The sequence below is a fragment of the Fusarium sambucinum genome, chromosome I (assembly GCF_050947815.1).
Source record: "Fusarium sambucinum isolate potato_lamoka chromosome I, whole genome shotgun sequence".
Classification (NCBI taxonomy): Eukaryota; Fungi; Ascomycota; class Sordariomycetes; order Hypocreales; family Nectriaceae; genus Fusarium; species Fusarium sambucinum.
The window spans coordinates 2899733-2922179 of NC_139294.1; the positions used below are offsets into that span (position 1 = coordinate 2899733).

Here is a 22447-nt window from a genome sequence, read left to right on the forward strand (position 1 = left end):
GACAAACAATTCCGTATTCCTCGTCCACATTGTTCGTCCTGTTGTATATCTATTGAGAGGCTAGACCTGCTGTGAACCTTGCAACTGCCTTGAGGCGTTGGCATTCTCATCAGAGGCTGCACTTTCTGACCATGCCCCGCTATGCGAGCTGTTCAGCCTGTATGCGTTCTTCTCAACCCTGAGATGTTCCTGGCCACGTAGTAGTTTGAGGAGATAAGACCCCTTTACAATAATGTCTGTAGGGCCATCCTCCCCAGGAGGGCCCTGGCCAAGTTTGACGTTACCGATACACCATGAAAGAGGGAATGCCTGGTGGGAAGTTAGTTTTCGTTCAATGAAGCGACAGTTACGAATAACCTACCAGAGCAACGATGGGAGTGACGGCAACAAAGGCCCATACAACACCCATCTTGGCATGCCCAACAGCTTGCTCATTTGTCTCACCTCCTTTGGACTGAACATGGCTGAACTCTCCACCACTAGAGCCAAGACCAGAAGTGTTGTTGAAGACAGTAGACATAATGGTCAAGCCAATGGTTCCGCCAAAAGGAATGGCGACTGCCATGAGCCCGATGACCGAAGCCCGCAAGTGGCGAAAGAGACCAATGCCGTGGAGTGGTGAAGCCATGAAACGCATGCCACTTCCACAGCCAACAAGAGCCATCATGCCGTAGATGACGCTCAATCGATCGGCCCAGATCGCCCAGGCAAGAACACCCAAACCCACTGATTCAGTAAGCGTTCCTATAAACACAGAAGGAAACGTCATGCGAGGCCAGCGGTTACACATGAAGGAACAAATGTATACACCAACTGCGAAAATGTCAGTAAGCCCTCCAGTATGGACAGAAATCTAATTGACGAACCTCCAAGTCCAGGAACAAAGTAGAGAAGTTGCACACCGGCTTCATCAGAGTCATATCCCTGGAATGATGGTTAGTATTGACTTTGTTTGGTATATATCATATACATAAACTTACCCGAACAGTGATGAAGTAGATATTACAGAAATAGAGCACCTGGAGAGGTCAGAACAAGAATCTAGGAAGCAATGCATTCAACTTACTGCGTACATGCCGACTCCAGTAGCGCACTCGCAATAAAAGAGAAGACCAATATCCCGATTCGAAATCAGCTCCCAGGGAATCATTGCCTTTTGCCAAGGCAGCTTCTCGGCTATCATATTTCCAGGGGCAAGCAGGTATTCCCAATAGCAAAAGACGCCAGAAAAGATGACACCGAGAACCAGGGGAACGATGACAGCCGGCGACGACCAAGGATATGTCGCTCCACCCCATGTCAGAGCAAGGATAATAAGGCCAAAGCCGAGGATGAACAGGAGCTGGCCACCAAAATCGACTGTTTTGAGTCGTGCGATGAACTTGGTCCGTCTTTCAGAGTCAGCTGTCTCGCCAAGCTCGGGAATAGGCTGGGGGCCAAGGAGCTCCTTGCGCAGAACAAAGAAGGCGATGATGAGGGCGAGAACAGCGATAGGTAGATTGATACCAAAGCACCATCTCCAGTCGGCTCTGGTCAAATATCCTAGTAGTCATTGTCAGCTGTGTTCGTCCAAACCTGGCAACACTAGGCAGACCTACCTCCAATAACGGGGCCAAGTCCGTATGAGATACCACCGACGAGTGAGAAGATGGCCCAGTTCTTTGCATTTTCCTGCAAAGAGACCTTATCGGCAAGGATAGTACGAACGACAACATTCAATCCAGCTGCAGCGAGTCCCTGAAACCCGCGGCCCAGAAGAAGGACGGGGAAAGCAGTGGTAGGAGCTCCAGTACACAGAGCACTTCCAATTAGCATAAGAATAATGGCAGCATTTAACGATGCATTGCGACCAAAGACATCTGCCATCTGCGACCAGAAGGGAATGCAGGCTGCTGAGGTGAGATTGAAGGCAGATACGATCCAGTTGAGTTGAGAAATTTCTCCAAAGTCACCAGCAATCCAAGGGAGAGCGCTTGCAATGCTTTGGGGTTTAAGTTAGCCTTTGGTCAGAATGTTGCCCGGTTTCTCATACATTGTTGAATCAAGAGCCTGCAAGGCAAAGGGTGCCATGAGACCAAGGATGATCTTCCATCGATAAACTCTTGCTACCTTCTTCTCTGATGCACACGAAGCGCATTTCACGTTTGAAGACTCATAAGCATCCATATGTCGGCATTGTGGTTGTTCTTTGTTGGCACCATGTTGTGTCTGTTGCATCTCCATGGGAGTGGAGGGAAGCTGTGTCTTTTCGCGCTCTTGTTTGGCCTTGATGGCCTTTCTAACCAACGATATCATGGTGTTTCCAACAAGGTATTGCGGTGTGAGAATAAGCTGGCTCAAGTTAAGTATCGTTCTCTTAAGGTGTAGGCGCGTCTAAGAACTGGTATGATGTTTGATATAGATATCGGGAACAGAGATCAGGAGCAGAGCAAAATGTATTTATCTTTTGGAGCCTCCATGGTCAAGGTCTTTCTCCATGGAAGCTCTGGTTAGAGTTTGTGTATTTTCGTATGTTCAATACGGGGCGAAGTAAGTCGATCATCTCTATGAACGGGGTAATTTCGAATGAGGATTCCTATTCTGGATGAGAACGGATAGTTGAGACCAATGAAAACACGGGAGTCGTTAACTTGCGGTCAGATTGTCTATCCGTGTATGTTCCAGTTTGTTTAATGCGAGCCTTATAGGGCAGTGTTTTCGACAAGACCCTTATACGGTCTCGAAAGGCTTTCCCGTTGCAGTTAGTGCGATATACCGAATTGGTTAGACCAACGGCATGTGCGCTGACAGCTCGAATGAACTGCTGAAATAAGAGAAGGCTACATCACTAACAGGGGCGCTGAGCTCCAGCAGAAGCAGCCGAGAGCCTCATTAAAGTTGTGATAGGACCGAAAACGAAATACGGATTCAATGAGCGAAAATGATTTTTATGAGTTGAGTAATAGGTGACGGCATATTCTTAAATGACGTCGAACCGAGTGCTATACGGATCTCAAGAGAAAAGTGGCAATTTTATTATGTCTGCACCATCAAATTCTTTATGGATAGATACTATGTTTACCTAGTAGGTAGATAATCGTAAATGCGTATATGGGACGTATTGGAGGAGACTGACTGGACGCCTGTCATTTCTCCGTTGGCAACGGAGCCGAAGCCCGGGTCTTGGAAACGAAATGCGGACCCGGAGTCGAGAAGACATAGACAGCCGGTACCTGCCGGGTGTTTGTTCAACCTGTGAGTTCGAATTGTGTATTGGTTTAAATAAAGAATCACTAACATCACAGGTGTAAAGTAGGTCTTCTAGGGGAGTAGACATTTACCACAGTTTCCATGTAAAGGAGTCATTCGGGTCAGATGTCCTAAGAGGCGGAAGTTGCCCCGGTCGGGACTTGCCTAATTTCTGTTCAATCCGTTCAAGGCAAGAAAACTGACTACAAACGTAGCTTACCGCAAAATACGGCAGGCGCAACATTAGCCAGAGTCTATGATTCCTCTTCTGGGGGGTTTTGTTTACTACCTACTACCTACCTACCTAGGTAGGTATTTATAACTCATCGGTTTCGATACTTGTACGTTTAAAGATTGGAAGCTCTACATGACCCCTGAAGATTTAGCTCACTTGATTGCTGCTCTCCACTTCAAGAACCACAGTTTCGGGGCATGGTTATGACGAAATACAGTACCCCTGCCGCATCTACCTACGGCTCTCATTTGCTATCGTCCCTTGGACCGAACCGAGATGGGCCTTGGCTTTCATCCGTTGCTATACCCGTTGCAGAGCCAGTACTCAGTATACAGTACAGTCTCTATCAACAACCGGCTCCTTTAGCCCTCGGGAATGCCAATAGACTGGAATATCGCCCGCCTGCTGACCCTATTCTGGCTTGTCATTCGCTCAGGACATGTGTCTAGACGGCCAACATAAAGGCATCACAGGCCGTGAAATATGTTTTTATAGCGTAAGCTTACTTTTTCTGCCCTGGCATTGAGAAAACCTGTTTACTAAGAGGGGAATATCTCAATGCTCAGCGAAGGCCTTAATTCAAGCGAGAAATTATCCTGTCCTTTCTAGAGCAGAATAATGATGTAAGAACGTGCTTGACTAACAATCATCAGCCCAGACTTGGAGTGTGGCAGATGATGTTTCTCCGGGCCGCCCTTTTTAGCTTCCCCATGCACCACAAACTTTCAGGTACCAATATCTAGCACATGAAAGACTCCAGGCTGCCTAGAATAGACTGCGGCACCCGCCTGACGCCCGAGATCACTCGCAAGTAGAGTGACAAACAAATCGACGGCACAGCATGGACAATTGCTTCGCCACTCGAACGGACCCCAAATCAATGAATTCCCCTCATCTTGATGGCAGACTATAGTCTGGGCCCTGGGGTTTAGGACTCATGTGTAAAAGGCTTTACCGGACACTCTCCGTTATGGCTTTTATAACAACGTTAATGATTTACAATATTCAGCCACTCAGAAGCAGTCTATGTACCCCAAACTATTCTCAATAGTGGATCCTCTTCGCTCTAGGCCTCGATCTATCAAGTCTACTTGTCGTCACAGCTGCGACTGGCAACCATATTCTGAACATCCCGTCGTCCGAAACTCCAGCTTTACCACTTTCAATGCTCGGGAAACGTCCGTAACGGTAACGCACTCACTCAAAACGGACAGAACAAGATTTCGTGGCGAACGCTTCGCACCTAACGGCACTGCACCTACTTCACTTCTGCAGGCCACTCGGTTATTCTTCCAAGACACCTTACTGAGTAGTTAGTCTTATTCATATCACCCCGGCTGTATGCTTTTATAACCACCACATTACGGTCTCCAGATTCGGCACCGATTTCATTCTTACCGGCTCTTGCAACTCGGGGATTTCTCGCTTTCTTGAACCAAATCGCGTATCTCACTCTCGGTAAGTTTCTACGCCTGGTGCAGTCTACCTTGATGTTCCTTAAACCCACCGTTCGGCACTGATCACGTCTTGCATCGGACTTGCGGAAAAGTTTCATCACTGCCAACACTTACTCCAAATCCTTCTGCCCTATCATACTCCCGCCTGTCTTCACCCCAGGTCCTTTCCCAGAGTCTCGGCTACCCCAATCAACTACACACAGATAGCGAAGTGCAGCGCAAAGGGTGTGTACACTATGGGGTGTATGGAGGGTCCACTTGACTCTTGTCTAAGTCAGCGAGGTCACAATGCTCTGCTTATATCAGAGCCATATGCCCTCTCATTTGGGTCGCCCTGGTCGATGCTATTCATCTCATATCCCTTCCTATCCAGAAACCATTATATCCATGCCATATAACTGCCCTCAACAAGACTGTCACTACTTCTACCGAACCGCTCTTCGCGGACTCAACGTTAGCACAAACGTGTCACCCATCTACGACTAGACTTCGTTTTCAATACTTCAGACTAACACCATGACTCAAGTCCGGACCTTCACTCCTCCTCAATCTCTTGGAGAGAGGCTCTCTGACCCATCTTCTGCACCAACATCTGCCGGCAATACCGTTCCTCGGACTCTTCCTGACATCCCCGAACTGGCCCAACCCCGACGAGCTTCTCCACCAAGACCCAGCGGCGACTACAAACGCTATCCAATGGCCGACGAATCAAAGAAAGATGGTGGTATCACCTTTGCAGGCCAAGACAAGCTGCCGAAATTGCCGATCCCAGAGCTAGAAGCCAGTTGTAAGAAATATCTAGAAGCTCTTAAGCCGCTTCAAACTGCTCGCGAACATGCACAAACACAGTATGCCGTGAACGAGTTTCTTAAGGGCGACGGCCCTGAGCTAAATGGGAAATTGAAGGCATATGCTGAGGGGAAGACAAGTTACATCGAACAGTTCTGTAAGTAACAAATTCATCGATTAACGACCAGGTGTTAACTTCTACAGGGTACGACTCTTATCTCAACTTTGATAACCCCGTTGTTCTTAATCTGAACCCTTTCTTTCTTTTGGAAGATGACCCGACTCCTGCTCGTAACGACCAAGTCACCCGCGCCGCTTCTTTGGTCGTTTCGTCTCTTGAATTTGTCCGCGCTGTGCGTAAAGAAGAACTTGCCCCAGACAAGGTCAAAGGAACTCCTCTTTGCATGTACCAATTCTCGAGACTGTTTGGTACTGCTCGGGTGCCCACTGAGGAAGGATGCCAAATCGAGCAAGATCCCGAATCGAAGCACATTGTTGTTATGTGCCACGGCCAATTCTACTGGTTCGATGTGCTGGACGATAGCTCAGATGTTATAATGAGCGAAAAAGACATCACTATCAACCTACAGACCATCGTCGATGATGCGACCCAGGTTCCTATCCAGGATGCTGCAAAGGGAGCTCTGGGAGTACTGAGTACCGAGAACCGTAAGGTCTGGTCCGGCCTTCGAGATGTTTTGACCAGTGAACCAGGCTCCAACAACGCCGATTCTCTCGGTATCGTGGACACTGCTCTTTTTGTTCTTTGCCTGGACTATGCAGAACCCACGGATGCAGCAGCCCTCTGTCAAAATATGCTTTGCGGTACTAGTGAGATCGAGAAGGGTGTTCAGATCGGCACTTGTACCAACCGATGGTACGACAAGCTCCAAATCATTGTCTGTAAGAACGGAAGTGCTGGCATAAACTTCGAGCACACTGGTGTGGATGGCCACACAGTTCTACGCTTCGCTAGCGACGTCTATACTGATACCATTCTTCGGTTCGCTCGAACAATCAACGGCAAGGCACCTTCGCTATGGGCCTCTTCTAGTCCCGATCCCTCCAAGCGCGACCCCGAGAGCTTCGGCGATGTCAGTGTCACCCCGCGGAAGTTGGAGTGGGACATGATTCCTGAGCTCAGTGTCGCTGTTCGCTTTGCCGAGACTCGCCTTGCAGATTTGATTGAGCAGAACGAGTTCCAAACACTGGACTTTAGCCACTATGGCAAGAATTTCATTACCTCTATGGGGTTTTCTCCTGATGCATTTGTTCAGATGGCTTTCCAGGCCGCCTACTATGGTCTCTACGGTCGTGTTGAGTGCACTTATGAGCCTGCCATGACCAAGATGTTCTTACATGGCCGAACCGAGGCAATCAGGACAGTCTCGGAAGAGGTAGTTGAGTTCGTCCAGACCTTCTGGGCCGAAAACCCCGCTGAGGCCAAAATTGAGGCGCTTAGGAAAGCTTGCCAGAAGCATACCGCAAATACACGACAATGCGCCAAGGCCGAGGGCTGCGATCGACATTTATATGCTTTGTTCTCGGTTTGGCAACGGAGCTTAGATGAGGACCTCGATTACAGTAACGGCTACTCCAGCCCCGGCGACGAATACTCAGACCAGGGCGGATCACCAGTGGGCAGCCCTGCGCAAGATTCACACCATTCAGCTGATGGCGTCGAGGTGAAGCCTACGCGAGATCGTGGCTATAGTATCAACTCTCGATCCCGAGACCAAACCCCTCTTCCCGCTCTGTTCGCCGATGCTGGATGGGATAAACTCAACAACACCATTCTTTCAACTTCCAACTGTGGCAATCCTGCCCTTCGCCAATTCGGGTTTGGTCCTACTTCAGGAGATGGATTCGGTATTGGGTACATTATCAAGGATGAAGGACTTGCTATCTGTGTCGCTAGCAAGCACCGCCAGACAAAGCGATTCGTCGACACTTTCGAGAGTTACCTTCTAGAGATCCGTCGTATCCTACGCATCGGTAACCGCAAGATGTCTACTGGCAAAGCAAGCCGTGCTCGTGAGGTAGAGGCAGAACGACCCAAACTTCTCAATCGTATCAAGTCTCGAGGACGTCCCATTACCGCAGTTGAAAGCTTGCGCTCGGCCACAGGTACCACGTCACCCACAAACGAGAGCAGCACATTTAGCGAGGATGATGAAATGGGCGGATGTAAGTTTTTTTTCACCTTCCAAATGTTTTGTGGACGATTACTAACATGCTCTGCAGATGGCTTTTTCGATGCTGGCATGCTTTTGCAAGCTCTAAAGGCTCGCAGCGAGAATTTCGAATTATCTGACAGTCGTGTCTCGGAGAGAGCTGCTGCTGCACAGGCCCGCCGCCGTGATATTGGAAAGAAATTGAGACTGAGTGATTATTGAGTATCATGTCATACATATTGAATAGCATAGCGTGGTCATGGATCTGGCATGGAGTTAAAGGGCCTCATGTATTGCATCAAGAGGCGGAAGCCTTGGATATGGTGAATTAACAATTCTCTTCGTGCCTGAAGCAAAGTTGTGTGTGAATTTGTGTTCTCGACTTGTTTGTACATATTCTTGATCTATAGTCCCGGCTGCTTGGGCTGGGAGAAAGGGCAACGGGCAAATAGGTAAAACGCAACAAGGAACCATGCATATCTTCCTGGAACAACACTCAGCGTAAATCATTCAAGGCAAATACGACTGGCCACAACCATCGTCTGGAGTAGAGTCATCCGTCAAAGAATTTCTGTTCTCAAATCTTGATTGGCCACACACCATGGCAATCTCGAGCATTGTGAGATTTGATAAACATTTGGCTTTAGGATAGCATCACCGAGGTCACACATCCCAAACTGAGGGATGTAAATGTAATAGCGAACCTGAAATTTCAAAGGCCTAGTCTAGATACAGGCTCGGATTCTCCCCCCCTCTCTCATTCTAGGCCAGCTTATCGGCCTACCCACAAGGATCTCTCATGTCCCAAGTAGAAAGCAATAAATTCAGTAGTTGCTGGAATCATACAACCCAAACATGAATCGTTGTCCCCTAGTCGAAATCGCAGTAGCTAGTGAAAAAAACAAAAGCCGAATAGGATAAAATCGTCTATGCCGATGATCGTGATCGTAGCGATCCAAATACATGTACACGCCCCAATCGTGATGTCTGCCCTTCCATATACGCTGCCGTTCTCCCCAAGCAAAGCATACTAGAGCCGACTCCAGGATAAGCGGCTGTCCTGTAGCGCCCTTTTGATGATAATGTACACACGACCAAGTCTGGAGGTGTCGTGTCAATCGATCGAATCGGGCCTGCGCCCTTTTGGCCAAGTTTCTGAGACAGATCAAAGAAAATCGTGAATCGTAGCGGTGTCAATACCGCGGTGCCACCGAAAACCGTCATGAACGTCACTATACAAGCGGGTTAATTGCAAGACTTGTAAGTCTAAACCCACTGAGCTTCCCCGGCGTTGCCCGTGCTGCCGTTGGCAGGAGTCGTAGGGCCGGCGCTACCCTTAGCAGCGCCGTTGGAAGCAGGGTTGGGGGTAAAGTTGCCTGGGGCATGTCCATACTGGGGTTGCTGAACAGGTGCGCCAGTAGAAGGGGCCTGTCCATTCATGACTGGGTTAGGAGGATAGACAGACACGTTTTGTCGCATAGTGGGCATGGGACCACTGGGAGGAATGCCATTGCCCTGAAGCATAGGAACATTTCCAGAGAGACCCCGAGAGTGAGTAGCCCGTAGAGGGATTTGGCCTTGCGTGTTATCGGCGGGTGTCACTTGGCCGCTTGAAGCAGCGCTACCACGGTTGTCGAAGGCCGAGATCTTAGCTTGAATGCGACGACCGTAGGGTGTAGTTCTGATCTGAGGCAAGATTGGGCGGATTGCCTCTACAAGGCGGTACTTGTAATGAGGAGTAGCATACTCCAAGGCTGTCTGGATGACATAGTTGGCAAAAGAGTCGCGAAGAAGGCGCTCCATCTCCTGGTTGCGCAGAAGCTCATCCACAATAAGGTCCCTTGAGGGAGGCTGGGCGCAGCGAAGGCACTTCTCGATAACATTCGAGCTGAATTTGTGACGGGACAACTGGTTGATGCAGTCCTTGAAGGTCTGGACAATCGGCTCAGTGAAGATAGGCTCGTTCAAGTCAATGATGTACTGGACGACATAGTTGCCGAACGGATCCTGAACAAGGATTCGCGCATGCTCAGTGATGCGCTGGATGAGCCAAAGCTTCTGGTCGCCAGATGCATGGTCGATGCACCGCTGAAGAACACAGCAGCCATGTCGGTGGGTGCCAACCTCGACACAATTGTTGCCCACAGCGTCGAAGATGAATTGGGCATCGAGGGGAGGAAGTCTGTTAAGGCACTTCTGGATGACATGGTTGCCGTTGAGGTCCTGGATGAGCTCAACGACTCGGAAACGAAGGGCCTCGATAATGATGTGAACTTGCTGAGGAGTGCTCACATACTCAATCATCTTCTGGAGTGCGCGTGTACCATGCTGATTGAGCGCAATGCGGACCATATCCTGGGAAGCGTTTTGAATCAAGGTGGTTCTCTCATCGTCATTGCAGTACTCGAGGAGCTTTTGGCACAAATAATTACCAAACGGGTCCGTCATGAGCTCAATGACGTGCTTGTTGGTTTCATTCCAAATCATGTGAACCTGGTCGGGATTGCGCTCCTCGAGCTTCTTCTGGAGGTAGCGACAGCCATGCTGGTCCTTGCAAAGCTCGTAGATTGTACCTACGAAGGATTCGAGAGGCATGTTCTGGAAGCGGGACATGGCTACATAGAAAGTCAGTATAAAGGGTATATTATTACCCACGGATTACTCACCTTCGTTGTCAAGCTGGCGGCGATGTTGCATAACACGAGCCTGGCTGTCGCGGGGCTGATTGCCCTGGTTGTAGTGACCAGCATTGTATCCGTTGAAGTTCTGAGGCTGATACATGCCACCACCGTTGGCTCCATTCATGCTCATCTGCTGCATACCATTCGCAAGCATGTTCGCATTGTATGTGCCGGGCTGGTGGGTGGCACCCTGGGGAGCCCCTTGAGGAGCACTGCCTTGAGGAGCACTCTGGGGAACACCGTAGCCGTTCATGGGATAATACCCGTTGTTATTGAAGTTGCTGTTCATGGAAGGAGCACCAGTTGGAGCGTTGCCCATAGATGCTGGGGCGGGAGCTGTGGAGCTAGGCCCAAAGGGAGCAGCACTGGCCTGCAGGGCAGACTGTATGGACGGGTATCCAGACTGCTCACGGCTGACAGCAGCGTTGTCGGAAGAAAGCTCACGACTGTGGCCACGATGGACTGCACCAACAGGAATTCGACCGAGGCTGGCATTGTGATTGTGGAAATGCTGCTGAGCGTGGGTGTTGGCCTTTGAGGATGAACCTCCTGGGCTCTTGACAGTCGGAACATCGTTCGAAGAGAACGAGCCCTGTAGCTTAGGGGGTGTGGCCATGTTGCCGTTACCAGAGGGAGACATCATAGAACTGGTTTCGATAGCGTTCTCGGAGATGTACTTGAGGTCAATGGAGTGACGGAGGGAAGCAGGTCGAGAGGCGAGGCCTACAAGGTCGCTCACAATGTTGGAGGTTCCGTTGACCGACGAGAGATTCTGCTGAGGAGGATGAGAGTTAACAACACGACTCCAAGATCTTGAGGACAAAGTTGGTACAGGTTACGGAGGGAGTGTTAGGGCAAGGTCCCATGCGACCAAGGACGCAGATGGTCGGATGTAGCAATGCGGGTCAGGTAATGAAGCAACAATAGCAGCAATACATCCAAGGTGGGGCGCTCGAGAGCTCGAGCAACCCAAAATCTAGTTGCGCAATAGGCCAACAATAGAAGGACAAAGAAGACAATGTGGCCTGTGTAAGGAGGTAGGAGACAATTGTGCACAAAGGTTAAATACAAATGTAAATAGGTGAACGGTAGGGGCAAAGTTGAGGTGAAGCTGCACCTCTGGGGAAAATGTGGAGCTCAGTTGCGAGTCTCGGTCTTAGAGAGGATGTATAAAATCCTGAAAGATAGTCTCCCAACAGATAATCCACAACACCAACTCTCTAAAAACGGTCGAGGGAATAGAATGTATGGGACAGGATGAAGAGTAAAGACTAGATGAAAAGCAAACTCACCATCTGTTCGTCGCGGCGAACGAGAGTCGGAAAGTTTTCGTCAGGAACACTGTGGCCCAGTGCGTTTGAATCCTCGTCGCCAAAAAGAAAACGAGTAGTGTTCGTCTGATCAAGGCCCACGTCGTACAACCCAGTGCGCGAACGGGTCACAGGCATTGAGTAGCGGTTAATGCTGTCGTTTGAAGACATGGTTAGTTTTGTTTGTTTGTCTTTCTGGGAAAGTTCTTGAAGAAGGATCTGAATGAATTGGAAGTGCGTGTCCGATACTGAGTACAGTAATCAAGAGTGGATTGATTTCAACGAAAGAGCTCTTTTCGATGGTGTGTTTGCAGGGTGTAGTGTACGAAGCAATTGAGGAAGAGAAAGGGCTGATCTGAATGAGAAGTGTTGTGGTGTGAGAGAAGAGTTGGTTGAGACTCGAGCAGAGAATCAACCGCAGGCTTTTATATCCCCTGAAAGTCAGAGCGAGAGTGAATCACTGCCTCTGCCACCGATACCTTCAGTCTCTTTCCCCACTAGAGGAAGCTCGCATACACAGCTCAGGAGAGTCTGCTAGCTCAATCTCTAATTCATACCATTCGCTACAACAGTATTCGGCCTCTTGTAGTTGTCTGCGACTTGAACCAAGCACTCAGTGTCTTGGACTCAAGCCCATTCAAATCCACGCCTCCCAGCCGAACTTGACGAAGCTTCTCCAGGCCTCCTGACTTCAGGATCTTGGCCATAACTGCCACTTGGAACGACGCAGGCTCGCGAAACATGCGATAGTGGTTTGTTTACTTACGAGTTACCCGACCGATGGCTACTTGGGTCTTGTCGAACGGCCTCCTCCTTCTCGTCGTCACTATTCCGGCGTGTAGTTGGGACAGAGCGAGAAGGCATTTGTGTTGTGGTGTCGTCGAAGCCGAATCGTGCCTGTCTTATACCAGATTGGGGAGATGCGAGCTGCGAACCGGATCGGACGGCGCGGTTAAAGAAGCCTGGCGGGGAGGTCAAGCTGGACATGGAATATCGGCTCGGTCGTGACAAAAACGTAGGGAACCCAGAGTTGTCGCGGTATTCTGGGGGTGTTGTTGGCTCGGACTGGTGACCACCCATTCTACCCACTTCCTCCTCCATCTGAGCAAGCTCCAAAGCTTCCCGCCGTTGTTGCTGGTCCAACTTTTGCATCTCGAGTTCAAAACGCCGCCTTTGTTCCCGGATACGCTCGTACTCCATCTTCTTCTTCTCGATCTAAGTTTGCCGTTAGTCAGCGACCAAACCTTGTGCCATTAAATTTCGCATCGCTTGGGACTTGGGAGTCCTTCGAATTGTACAGTCGTGGATTATGTGATAGAGCTAGACGGGAAACCGATTTCAAAACATACCAATTGCACCTTTTGCATCGCCTACGATCAAATATGTCAGCATTTACTAATACTACGCTGGCGACACCGAATATCCCAAAACAGAAACAAGTCATCAGAAGCCTCAAAACAACAGACAAGCGGTGGTAAATCCACAACATCTTGACTACTCACATTATAATCCTGGGGAGGTTCTGGCACTCGCTGAGCACCCAAGGTAGATAGTGTCGGGACTCGACCAGAGTCGGTGGTGAAGCGGCGGGAAAGGCCAGATCGATGGTCGTGAGCTCCGACGTGAGGGTTGGCTTGGGGGGCCGGCATTCTGGAGGCATTTCGAGGAGGTGAGACAAACGAGTGCATGGCCGGGTCGTTGCCCCGCGGGGACTGCTGAGAGCGAAAGCGTAGTTCGTCCATGGCAGGCTAATAGATACAAGATAGTACACGCCGAATTGGCAAGCGGTCTCAGTCTATGATACTAAAGACATGAGAGAAATAGACAAGTGTCAGCAAAAGCAACTGTATACGATGGAAGATGAAGCAGAGAAAGAGCAAAAAGAGCCGAAGGCGTTGGATGGAACGTTGTTGAGAGGCGGGGTGGACGTGGTCAGTGTGGATATGGCACTGGGAATGGGGGGTGTCTTTTGGAACTGGGTTCCTTCAGGTAACGTAGGTAGCCCAGGGGGTTCGTAGGGGGGTTCATGGGGACTAGGTCGATGCGCTTCGACTAGAACTGAAATGGCCAGTGGACTCGAGCAGGGTGATGATAGGTAGGTACCTAATGGGTGTATGTGTCTGTACCCGTACTGTATACAGAACATAAGGAAATGTAGGATAGGCAGGGTGTTGAGAACAGAGGAAGCTAAGTAGTTGGGTTGAAAGGGATGGTGAAGCTTCAAGCCACGCGGACGACAAGTCTTTGTAGCAATGGATAAAGAGCAGAGCTTCGAGGTTGAAGTGTTGGGTTCGGAATGATGCAACTGGAAATAGCACCAAGATATATTGAGACGGTAGGGTGGTGAGGGAGACGGACGGTGTTATTGAGGATGGCAACAGTGCTATGGGCGTTGGTTACGGAGAGGGAGAATCATCGAAAATACATCATCTTCATCTTGACACTCTGTTCCTGACTGTCTTCTTCTATGTTCTGAGCCAGCAAGCGACGATTTGCGATAGGTTGCGAAGGGTTGTCTGGCTCGCCATATCGTCGGAATTAAGGTAGCATGGGCGTACAATCATTACTCAGTAGGCGTGCCATCCGAATGGACATCTGCCAATCAATATATGGACGAATACCGGGCTGCGCTATGTCGGCGGGCGGCGGTGGGTGGTCGGGGTGCATGTTTGTATTCGCCGCGCTATGCTACCCTTGGCCGAGGATGAGAAGAGGAGAGGCAGGACAGAGTGATAAGATTCGATGGTGCATTGATGCTATATATGCGGCACGCCGAGGTAGAGTTGATAACCTTGAAATGGAAGCTGAAGAGGACAGTTGCGAGGATGACAATGAAGGTACTAGACATCTACCTACCAAGGTAGGTAGGTGTACAGCTGGTTCCTTCCCTTAGAAATCTCGACATAGGAAGCAGAGACGGACGGAAACTCTAGACAAAAAAGATGAACCAACCTAGACTTGCGATGACACTCCGTAGGTGGGTGGGAGTAAACAATCGTGCAACAGATACTTGGCGCGTGTCTTGTTCGGTAATAACTAACACAAGATAGGTGTGTCGGTGATCGTACAATGGTCTACACGCTTTCTCTCTCTTACAGCGCGCCCTGGAAAGCCAGGAGCGACAAGCTGGTCTGGAGGAAAGGGCTGGGCGGCGCGAAATGCGATCGATGAATAAGGAATAAGGGAAGGTTGATAAGAAAGAAGAAAAAAACGTCCAGTCGGTCGGTGATGGGACCTCACTAGAAGAATGGGAACCTGGCCTAAGGCGGGTGGATGTTTGGCACTCGGCTCTGGAGGTCGGCGTCAGACGTGGGGAGCTGTGGACACGAGACAGGGACTAGCAGTCAGTAAAAGGCAAGTCGTTGAAGCCCCGAGATGCAGGGTTCAGTTACAGGTCAAGGATGGAGCATGAACGAGGATGCGCCCCAGGGACGGCAAAGAACTGCAGGGGACGACAAGGTTTCAGTGGTTCGGAGAATCTGTGAGTTTCCTTCTCGACAGCAAAGCTTATTTGTATACATGTGAAACAAAAAAGAGCTCTCGTTGTCAATCTACTATAGCTACATGTTTTCAACGCAAAGGACGAGCTTATCCTGCTAAGTATCATCTGCCTGGCTCAAAATCAAAGCTTTTGACAAACCACGGATATGTACATGCGTCTTAACCAAACCAAAGTCTTGGGATCACAGTCGTCAGTGTCGTGCTATAAACAGGTACTTGCGGGTATATAACGGACTGATATATCAAGACACATAAAACTGTTTTCAACAACAGCTACAGACAGCAACTGCTATCCAAAAGAGTCCAAGAAAACCACTAACAAGGCCACCCACCAGTGGACCCCGAGCCAGGCACCATAAAATGCCAACTCTCCAGCTGCCAGGGGACGGGACGGAGGCAGAGATGGGTGGATGGATACAATGTCCACTTCGCGCAACGGCTAGGCACATCAACTATGTTAGTGAGGTGGTGCGTAACTGGTCTATTAACTTGTTCCAAAAGTGACTAAATAGAGATTTCGGTTCATTTCAGTGTCTCACTCTTTCATGAGAAGATGATGCTCATCGAGGCAAAGCCCAACTAACTTCTTGACGCCATGGAAAGTGTAGACACGCCTCGGGATATTCTCGTCCGAATCCGCGGAAGGTCTTTCGATGATGGTTGCGTGGTACAAGCCATCAGATGTGTTGAAGGTCCCGTCGTATGCTGAGACAAGCATGTCAAGCAGTCAGGCTTATTCCAGTCCTTCTGATCGCCTCTGTATGAGCTGCTTAAGTATTTTGGTAGACGTCAAAGCTATGACAGCACTTGGATCGAATCTTGCATTGAACCGCAGCTTGACAGAGCATGGAGGGTTGCAGGGATTATGCATCATAATAGTAGGTCCCTGACGGTGGCAGATACAACAAGAAGGCCCTACTATCTTTCCTTCATAATTCTTTAGCCGTAAATCTTTACCGGAGTTTTTATCCCTCCTGACCTCTACAAGTGTCACACTAAATGACAACTCGTCAACTTCCCGAGCTAATAGAAAACAAGGACAAATTACAAGCTTTAGGACATGCAGGGAAGGGAAGGTGAGATAGTCGCAGATGCTATTGGATCCTGCATTTCAGCTTCTCCTCCCACAAAAGGAAGCTAACTACGACGGAACTTCAAGTCACCTCTCCTGCCCATCCAAAGGTTTACAGGTTGTTGTTGATGATCGCACTGAAGGTCCCTCTTTTCGATTGAGATAAGTCCATCTTTGATGAATCCTCTCAAACTCTCAATACCATGACAAACCGCCTATTCTAGTTTCACAACTTGGGGTTTCCTCTATTGATCACATTCCGGGATACTTACCAGGTGCCCACTCAGTCAGTGGGGAGATGAGATCTTTAACAGCCAAGACATGAGTATCAACGGACCGCGCTCTTTCATGGGAAGTGGAAGCGATTGATATCTCTCATGACCCCTGTCTTCCAAAGGCACGCAAGACCTGGACCAAGCGCGCAACCCCGTCCCCTCATTGTACCTCGCCGATTGGTTGGTGTTGCTGTCCTTCCTGCACGTCACCCAAAACCCATATTGAACTGCAGCAGTCAAACTAATAACACGTCCCCAGACTGCTCTTGATTTATCGGCCAGGAACGCTCAGGCGTAGGAGCTTGTTTGGGGTAACAGGTCAATGATTTCGTCACAGACCGAATCCTCAAAAGTATCATCACTCCATTTTCGGAAACACAGGTGCATTTTGAGTCGCCAGCCATCCCATCCGCCACAAACAATTGACACATGACGATTTATTGTTTCTTAGTTTTATTCACCGCCTCCAAACATTCATCCGCATGACGCTTCACGGGCTTAAAATTATTCGTACCTCAGCCTCAAGTCAGCTATACGTAGCTGCCAATAGCTGCCCATAAAGGTTCAACCTGGTGCAGCATGGCTCCTTACTGAAATCGCATCGTTGTTGATGGAACCCGACCATCGGATCCCCATAGCCTTGGTCTGTGTTGCACCTGGCGCTCTGTTTTCTGTTACCCAGTACCGCCTTTAGTATACGCCAGCCAGCTTCTAATGTTGTTGTGAAATCTGTTAGATCACGAGGTGTTGGTTCGATATCGATGTCAGGGTTTCACGAAAGACCCTCGGCTACGTCGGTTCGAAGTCCACCTCGACCAAACTGTTGCACACGGGAGGCAGAGCAAAACTTGGTAGCTGCTTTTGTTTGGCCACTACCGTCGGGTTGTGCTAGTCACTCTACTAGGAATTGCGTATGTCGTCGTCAGGAACTGTTCTTACACAATTGAGAAATTATCACTGCAAGACACGGGACATTGAAACTGGCTGTACGAACGGTTGCTTGGTACTTTTTCCCGGTATACAGTACACAACCCCAACGGTCAAATATTATGTGCAGCCTGGATGAGCTGAAAGGTTCCTAAAAGACGCAAGTTGATAATTTATAATCAAAGTAAAGCAGTGGCTATAATCGGCCTGGCAACCACAAAGTGCATTAATATCACTAGCTGCCTCTGTTTACTCTCATGGTTCACCTAACTTTCCCCCTCACAGTAAAGAAGACTCAATCCCTTCACCGACTTTTACCTCCTGCTGTTGCAAGTGGCCCAGCAGGCTACCTGCCTTAGCACCTAGTCGCTTTGCTGTCCCACTCTACTACGTCGCAACTCGAGAAGTCAGGATCAATGTACTCTGATCCATCCCACTGTAGTCGCAGCATATACATTGAGGATCCACATGATACTTTCTGTTACTGTGCTATCAGGTGAACGAATTATAGCCGTGGCTCGCAGCAGTCCCTCCATCATCAAGGTTAGTCAACATTGAATGTTATTGCAATAAGTATAGACAGCTGTAGGGTAAGCTGGCGACTGAGAATGTCCGTCTTCACACAAAACTAACAAAACTAATACCAGGAAAGTAATACGATGCAAGGAACAGGACATTGATTAAAATGATATTACATGGCTTCCAGTATACTCATTATTGTAATGCGTGCTCTTGAGTATACCTAGCCTGGGATCGAAGAAGCTCACGTGATCCATATCTTATCGCATTGCGCTCGTCCCCCACCGTGGCGCAACCAGCCGAGTCGGCTCCACCTATGACCGCGGGGCAAGAACTTTTTGCGAAGCTATCGCAAAGCTGTACAGAAAAAAAGTAGGTAGTCAGTCCGCGCAAACACGCACCCGAATCTTCCGTTGTAGATGTGCGCTCTTAGGTGACATTCAAAATGCCTACGGTCGACGATGGCTTCGAAGCCCTTCTAGAACCATTTTACAATGGCAAGAAGCTTACTGATCCTATTTCCACGAAGGAGGACAAGTTCCAGCTTTTACCAGCCTTCCTCAAAGTCAAGGGTAAGATTGCCGATTTTTTACAAGTGCTGTTGCTAATTCATATCTAGGTCTTGTCAAGCAGTATGTATCTAGTGTATAGTATAGTTGCGCCTCTCAGTAATTGCTAACAAGAAATTCAGGCACATTGACTCATACAACTTCTTCGTCGAACAGGAAATCAAGGATATCGTGCGCGCCAACCGAACCATCCGAAGCGAAGTGGATAGCAATTTCTGGCTAGAGTAGGTCCTTAGTGTGTTAATACCGTCCATCCTTCTGACTGCGTTGTCTAGATTCACAGATATCCGAGTCGATACGCCTCGGCGACAAGATTGGCAGGATGCTAAATCACATACTGAAGTCACTCCCATGGAGTGTCGTCTGCGAGATATGACATACGCCGCGCCTATTTCCGTCGATATCCAATACATCCGAGACAAGCAGAGAATTGTACGAAAGAACGTACCTCTGGGACGCATGCCAGTTATGCTCAAGAGTTCCATATGTCGTCTTGGTGGCGCGAACAACACAAAGATGGAGGAGATGAACGAATGCCCGCTTGATCCTGGTGGTTATTTCATTATTGGTGGAACAGAGAAGGTCATTCTTATCCAGGAGCAACTGAGCAAGAACCGTATCATTGTCGAAGCGGACGAGAAGAACAACATCATTTCTGCTTCAGTCACCAGTTCAACACACGAGCGAAAATCGAAGACCTATGTTACGCTAAAGAAGGACAGGATTCTCCTTACACACAATGTTTTGGTGGAGGGAATCCCGATTGTTATCATTCTTAAGGCTCTGGGTGGCTTGTCGGACATGGAAATCATGCAGCTCGTGGCAGGATCTGATGGACGATACCAGGATGAATTCCTAGTGAACTTTGACGAGGCGACCAAGGTTGGTGTTTTCACTCAGCATCAAGCTCTGGAGTACATTGGAACCAGGGTTAAGATGGCTCCTCGCAGGGGAATATTCGGTCCTCAAGTGCGCCGTAACCACGTCGAGGAAGGTCTTGATGCCTTGGCCAATCTGGTCATTGCTCACGTACCAATCGAGGGTCTTGATTTCTACCCCAAGGCCATCTACGTGGCCATGATGACAAGGAGGGTCCTCATTGCTGCTCATAACCCCAAGCTGGTTGATGATCGAGATTTCGTGGGAAATAAGCGACTTGAGCTTGCTGGTCAACTTCTCTCACTCCTATTCGAAGATTTGTTCAAGCAGTTCACCACCAACGTCAGGATGTCGATTGACAAGTTTCTGAAGAAGAATAACCGGGCTGTGCCTCTCGACGCCGTGAACATGATCAGCAATCACGCCAACAATATTGGTTACGGAATCAACCGTGCCATTCAAACTGGAAACTGGAATGTCAAGCGTTTTAATATGAACCGAGCGGGTGTCACCCATGTCCTTAGTCGACTCAGCTATATCGCTGCTCTTGGTATGATGACAAGAATCAGCAGTCAGTTCGAGAAGACACGAAAGGTATCCGGTCCTCGTGCGCTACAGCCATCGCAGTGGGGTATGCTCTGTACGTCAGATACGCCCGAAGGTGAAGCCTGTGGTTTGGTAAAGAATTTGGCTTTGATGACTCATATCACCACCAACGTTGATGAAGAACCCGTGAAACGATGGATCTTTACACTTGATGCTGGTGTCGAGCCTATCCGCAACTTCTCCGGTGCTGAGATGCACCGGGAAGGGAGCTATATCATTCATGTGAATGGTACACCGTTCGCTTTGACCCGATACCCGAAACGGTTTGCCCAAAAGTTCAGAACGATGCGTCGAAGAGGTTGGATCTCTCCATTTGTCGGTATTAACATTAACACCCACTTCAACGCTGTTCATATTGCCACTGATGAAGGCCGGATTTGCCGACCTTATATCATTGTCAAAAACGGCAAGCAGAAGCTCAAGCCCGAACATCTGCGACTGCTCCAGATGGGCAAGGCCACATTTGACGACTTCCTGAACCGTGGAATTGTCGAGTATCTTGACGTGAACGAGGAGAATGACGCGCTTATCACCATTTACGAACACCAAGTGACACAGAGTACCACTCATTTGGAAATCGAGCCATTCACTGTCCTAGGAGCTGTTGCGGGATTGATTCCCTTCCCTCACCACAACCAGTCTCCTCGAAACACCTACCAATGTGCTATGGGTAAACAAGCCATTGGAGCGATCGCTTATAATCAGTTTAACCGTATCGACACACTTTTATACACCCTTGTCTACCCCCAGCGACCCATGGTTATCTCCAAGACCATTCAACTCATTGGCTACGACAAGCTTCCTGCTGGACAAAATGCCACCGTTGTTGTCATGTCGTACTCAGGATACGATATTGAAGATGCTTTGGTCCTGAACAAAGCGTCAGTCGACAGAGGCTTTGGCCGATGTCAAGTCTTCAGAAAATACACAACGGAATTGCAGAAGTACCCCAACGGGCGTAGAGAAAGAATTGGAGATCCTGAGAACGAGGGCGATGGCAAAATAAAGCGTCGCATCCCAAAGCACGAGGCTTTGGACGACGATGGTTTGGCGATTGTTGGTTATAAGGTTAACAGCGGCGAGGCCATGGTCAAGAAGGAGACGCCCCTCGACCAGACCAGCACTGGTATCGGACTGGATCGTGGACCTGGCGAGTTCCGCGATTCATCTGTTTCTTACCGAATTGCAGACCCTGCCTATATCGACAAGGTTATGATTTCGCAGACAGAGAAGGATACCACCGTCATCAAGGTTCAGACCAGACAGACTCGACGTCCCGAGCTAGGTGACAAGTTCTCGTCTCGTCACGGTCAAAAGGGTGTTGTGGGTATTATTGTTGAACAGGAGGACTTGCCTTTCTCCGACAGTGGATTGAGTCCCGACATTATCATGAACCCTCACGGTTTCCCCTCTCGAATGACTGTCGGTAAACTGCTTGAGTGCCTCACAGGAAAGGCTTCTATTATTCATGGCCGACCCGACTATGGCTTTGGTGATGCTTTCCGCTCTCACCCACTGGAGGAGATGAGCCAGGTGCTGGTGGACCACGGATTCTCGTGGGAGGGCAAGGACTATTTTACATCTGGTATCACTGGAGAACCCTTGGAAGCATATGTCTTCAACGGACCCATTTATTATCAGCGACTCAAGCACATGGTGCAAGACAAGATGCACTCTCGATCCCGAGGTCCACGAGCTATCTTGACTCGCCAACCTACGGAAGGTCGTTCACGAGATGGTGGTTTACGTTTGGGAGAAATGGAACGTGATTGTTTGATCGCCTACGGTGCTTCCCAGCTACTGCTGGAACGTCTGATGATCAGCTCAGACGGTACTGAGATTGATATTTGCCAGCAGTGCGGTCTGTTCGGATACAAGGGTTACTGTCACACATGCAAGAGTACTAGGGAGGTTACAAAGATGACGATGCCGTATGCAGCAAAGCTGCTTGTGCAGGAGCTTATCAGTATGAATGTTGGAGTACGACTTCAGATGGATGACGAGTTCCCCCATCCCAGGTAATGAGGGTTGCACGATGTGGAAATGCATAGAAATGGAGTTTAGGAACTTGTATACCTTGTACATAGCATATAGTTATTTCAGGATGTAGTTTGGAGGTATTATTATATTGTTTGTTTAATGCTTGGATGTGTATACATAAGTCCTTTATTTGATTTAGGTCCGATAACACAGTTCATGTTTTGCGGACGAGACAAGAAACCGCT

At 49.0% G+C, this 22447-nt stretch overlaps 5 protein-coding genes across 5 annotated transcripts; 2 read left to right on the top strand and 3 right to left on the bottom strand.

Annotated features, from left to right (window-relative positions):
* Positions 1-60: 60 nt before the first annotated feature.
* FSST1_003667 (major facilitator superfamily domain-containing protein) lies at positions 61-2295 on the bottom strand (the record flags this gene model as incomplete). The annotated part of the gene is made up of 7 exons (XM_083229767.1): positions 61-309; positions 362-813; positions 867-924; positions 981-1019; positions 1067-1542; positions 1599-1981; positions 2033-2295. 7 exons carry the CDS (start codon positions 2293-2295, stop codon positions 61-63), a joined length of 1920 nt encoding a protein of 639 aa, XP_083087097.1.
* Positions 2296-5436: 3141 nt separating this feature from the next.
* Positions 5437-8105, top strand: FSST1_003668 (Choline/Carnitine o-acyltransferase-domain-containing protein; the record flags this gene model as incomplete). The annotated part of the gene is made up of 3 exons (XM_083229768.1): positions 5437-5866; positions 5914-7896; positions 7954-8105. 3 exons carry the CDS (start codon positions 5437-5439, stop codon positions 8103-8105), a joined length of 2565 nt encoding a protein of 854 aa, XP_083087098.1.
* Positions 8106-9149: 1044 nt separating this feature from the next.
* FSST1_003669 (armadillo-type protein) lies at positions 9150-12045 on the bottom strand (the record flags this gene model as incomplete). The annotated part of the gene is made up of 3 exons (XM_083229769.1): positions 9150-10498; positions 10550-11336; positions 11857-12045. 3 exons carry the CDS (start codon positions 12043-12045, stop codon positions 9150-9152), a joined length of 2325 nt encoding a protein of 774 aa, XP_083087099.1.
* Positions 12046-12636: 591 nt separating this feature from the next.
* FSST1_003670 (uncharacterized protein) lies at positions 12637-13616 on the bottom strand (the record flags this gene model as incomplete). The annotated part of the gene is made up of 3 exons (XM_083229771.1): positions 12637-13089; positions 13224-13244; positions 13377-13616. 3 exons carry the CDS (start codon positions 13614-13616, stop codon positions 12637-12639), a joined length of 714 nt encoding a protein of 237 aa, XP_083087100.1.
* A 4997-nt stretch (positions 13617-18613) lies between these two features.
* Positions 18614-22244, top strand: FSST1_003671 (DNA-directed RNA polymerase III core subunit RET1; the record flags this gene model as incomplete). Its single annotated transcript, XM_083229772.1, has 4 exons — positions 18614-18740; positions 18788-18800; positions 18860-18961; positions 19013-22244. The coding sequence occupies 4 exons, from the start codon at positions 18614-18616 to the stop codon at positions 22242-22244; spliced, it is 3474 nt and encodes a 1157-aa protein (XP_083087101.1).
* Between the last annotated feature and the right edge of the window lie 203 nt (positions 22245-22447).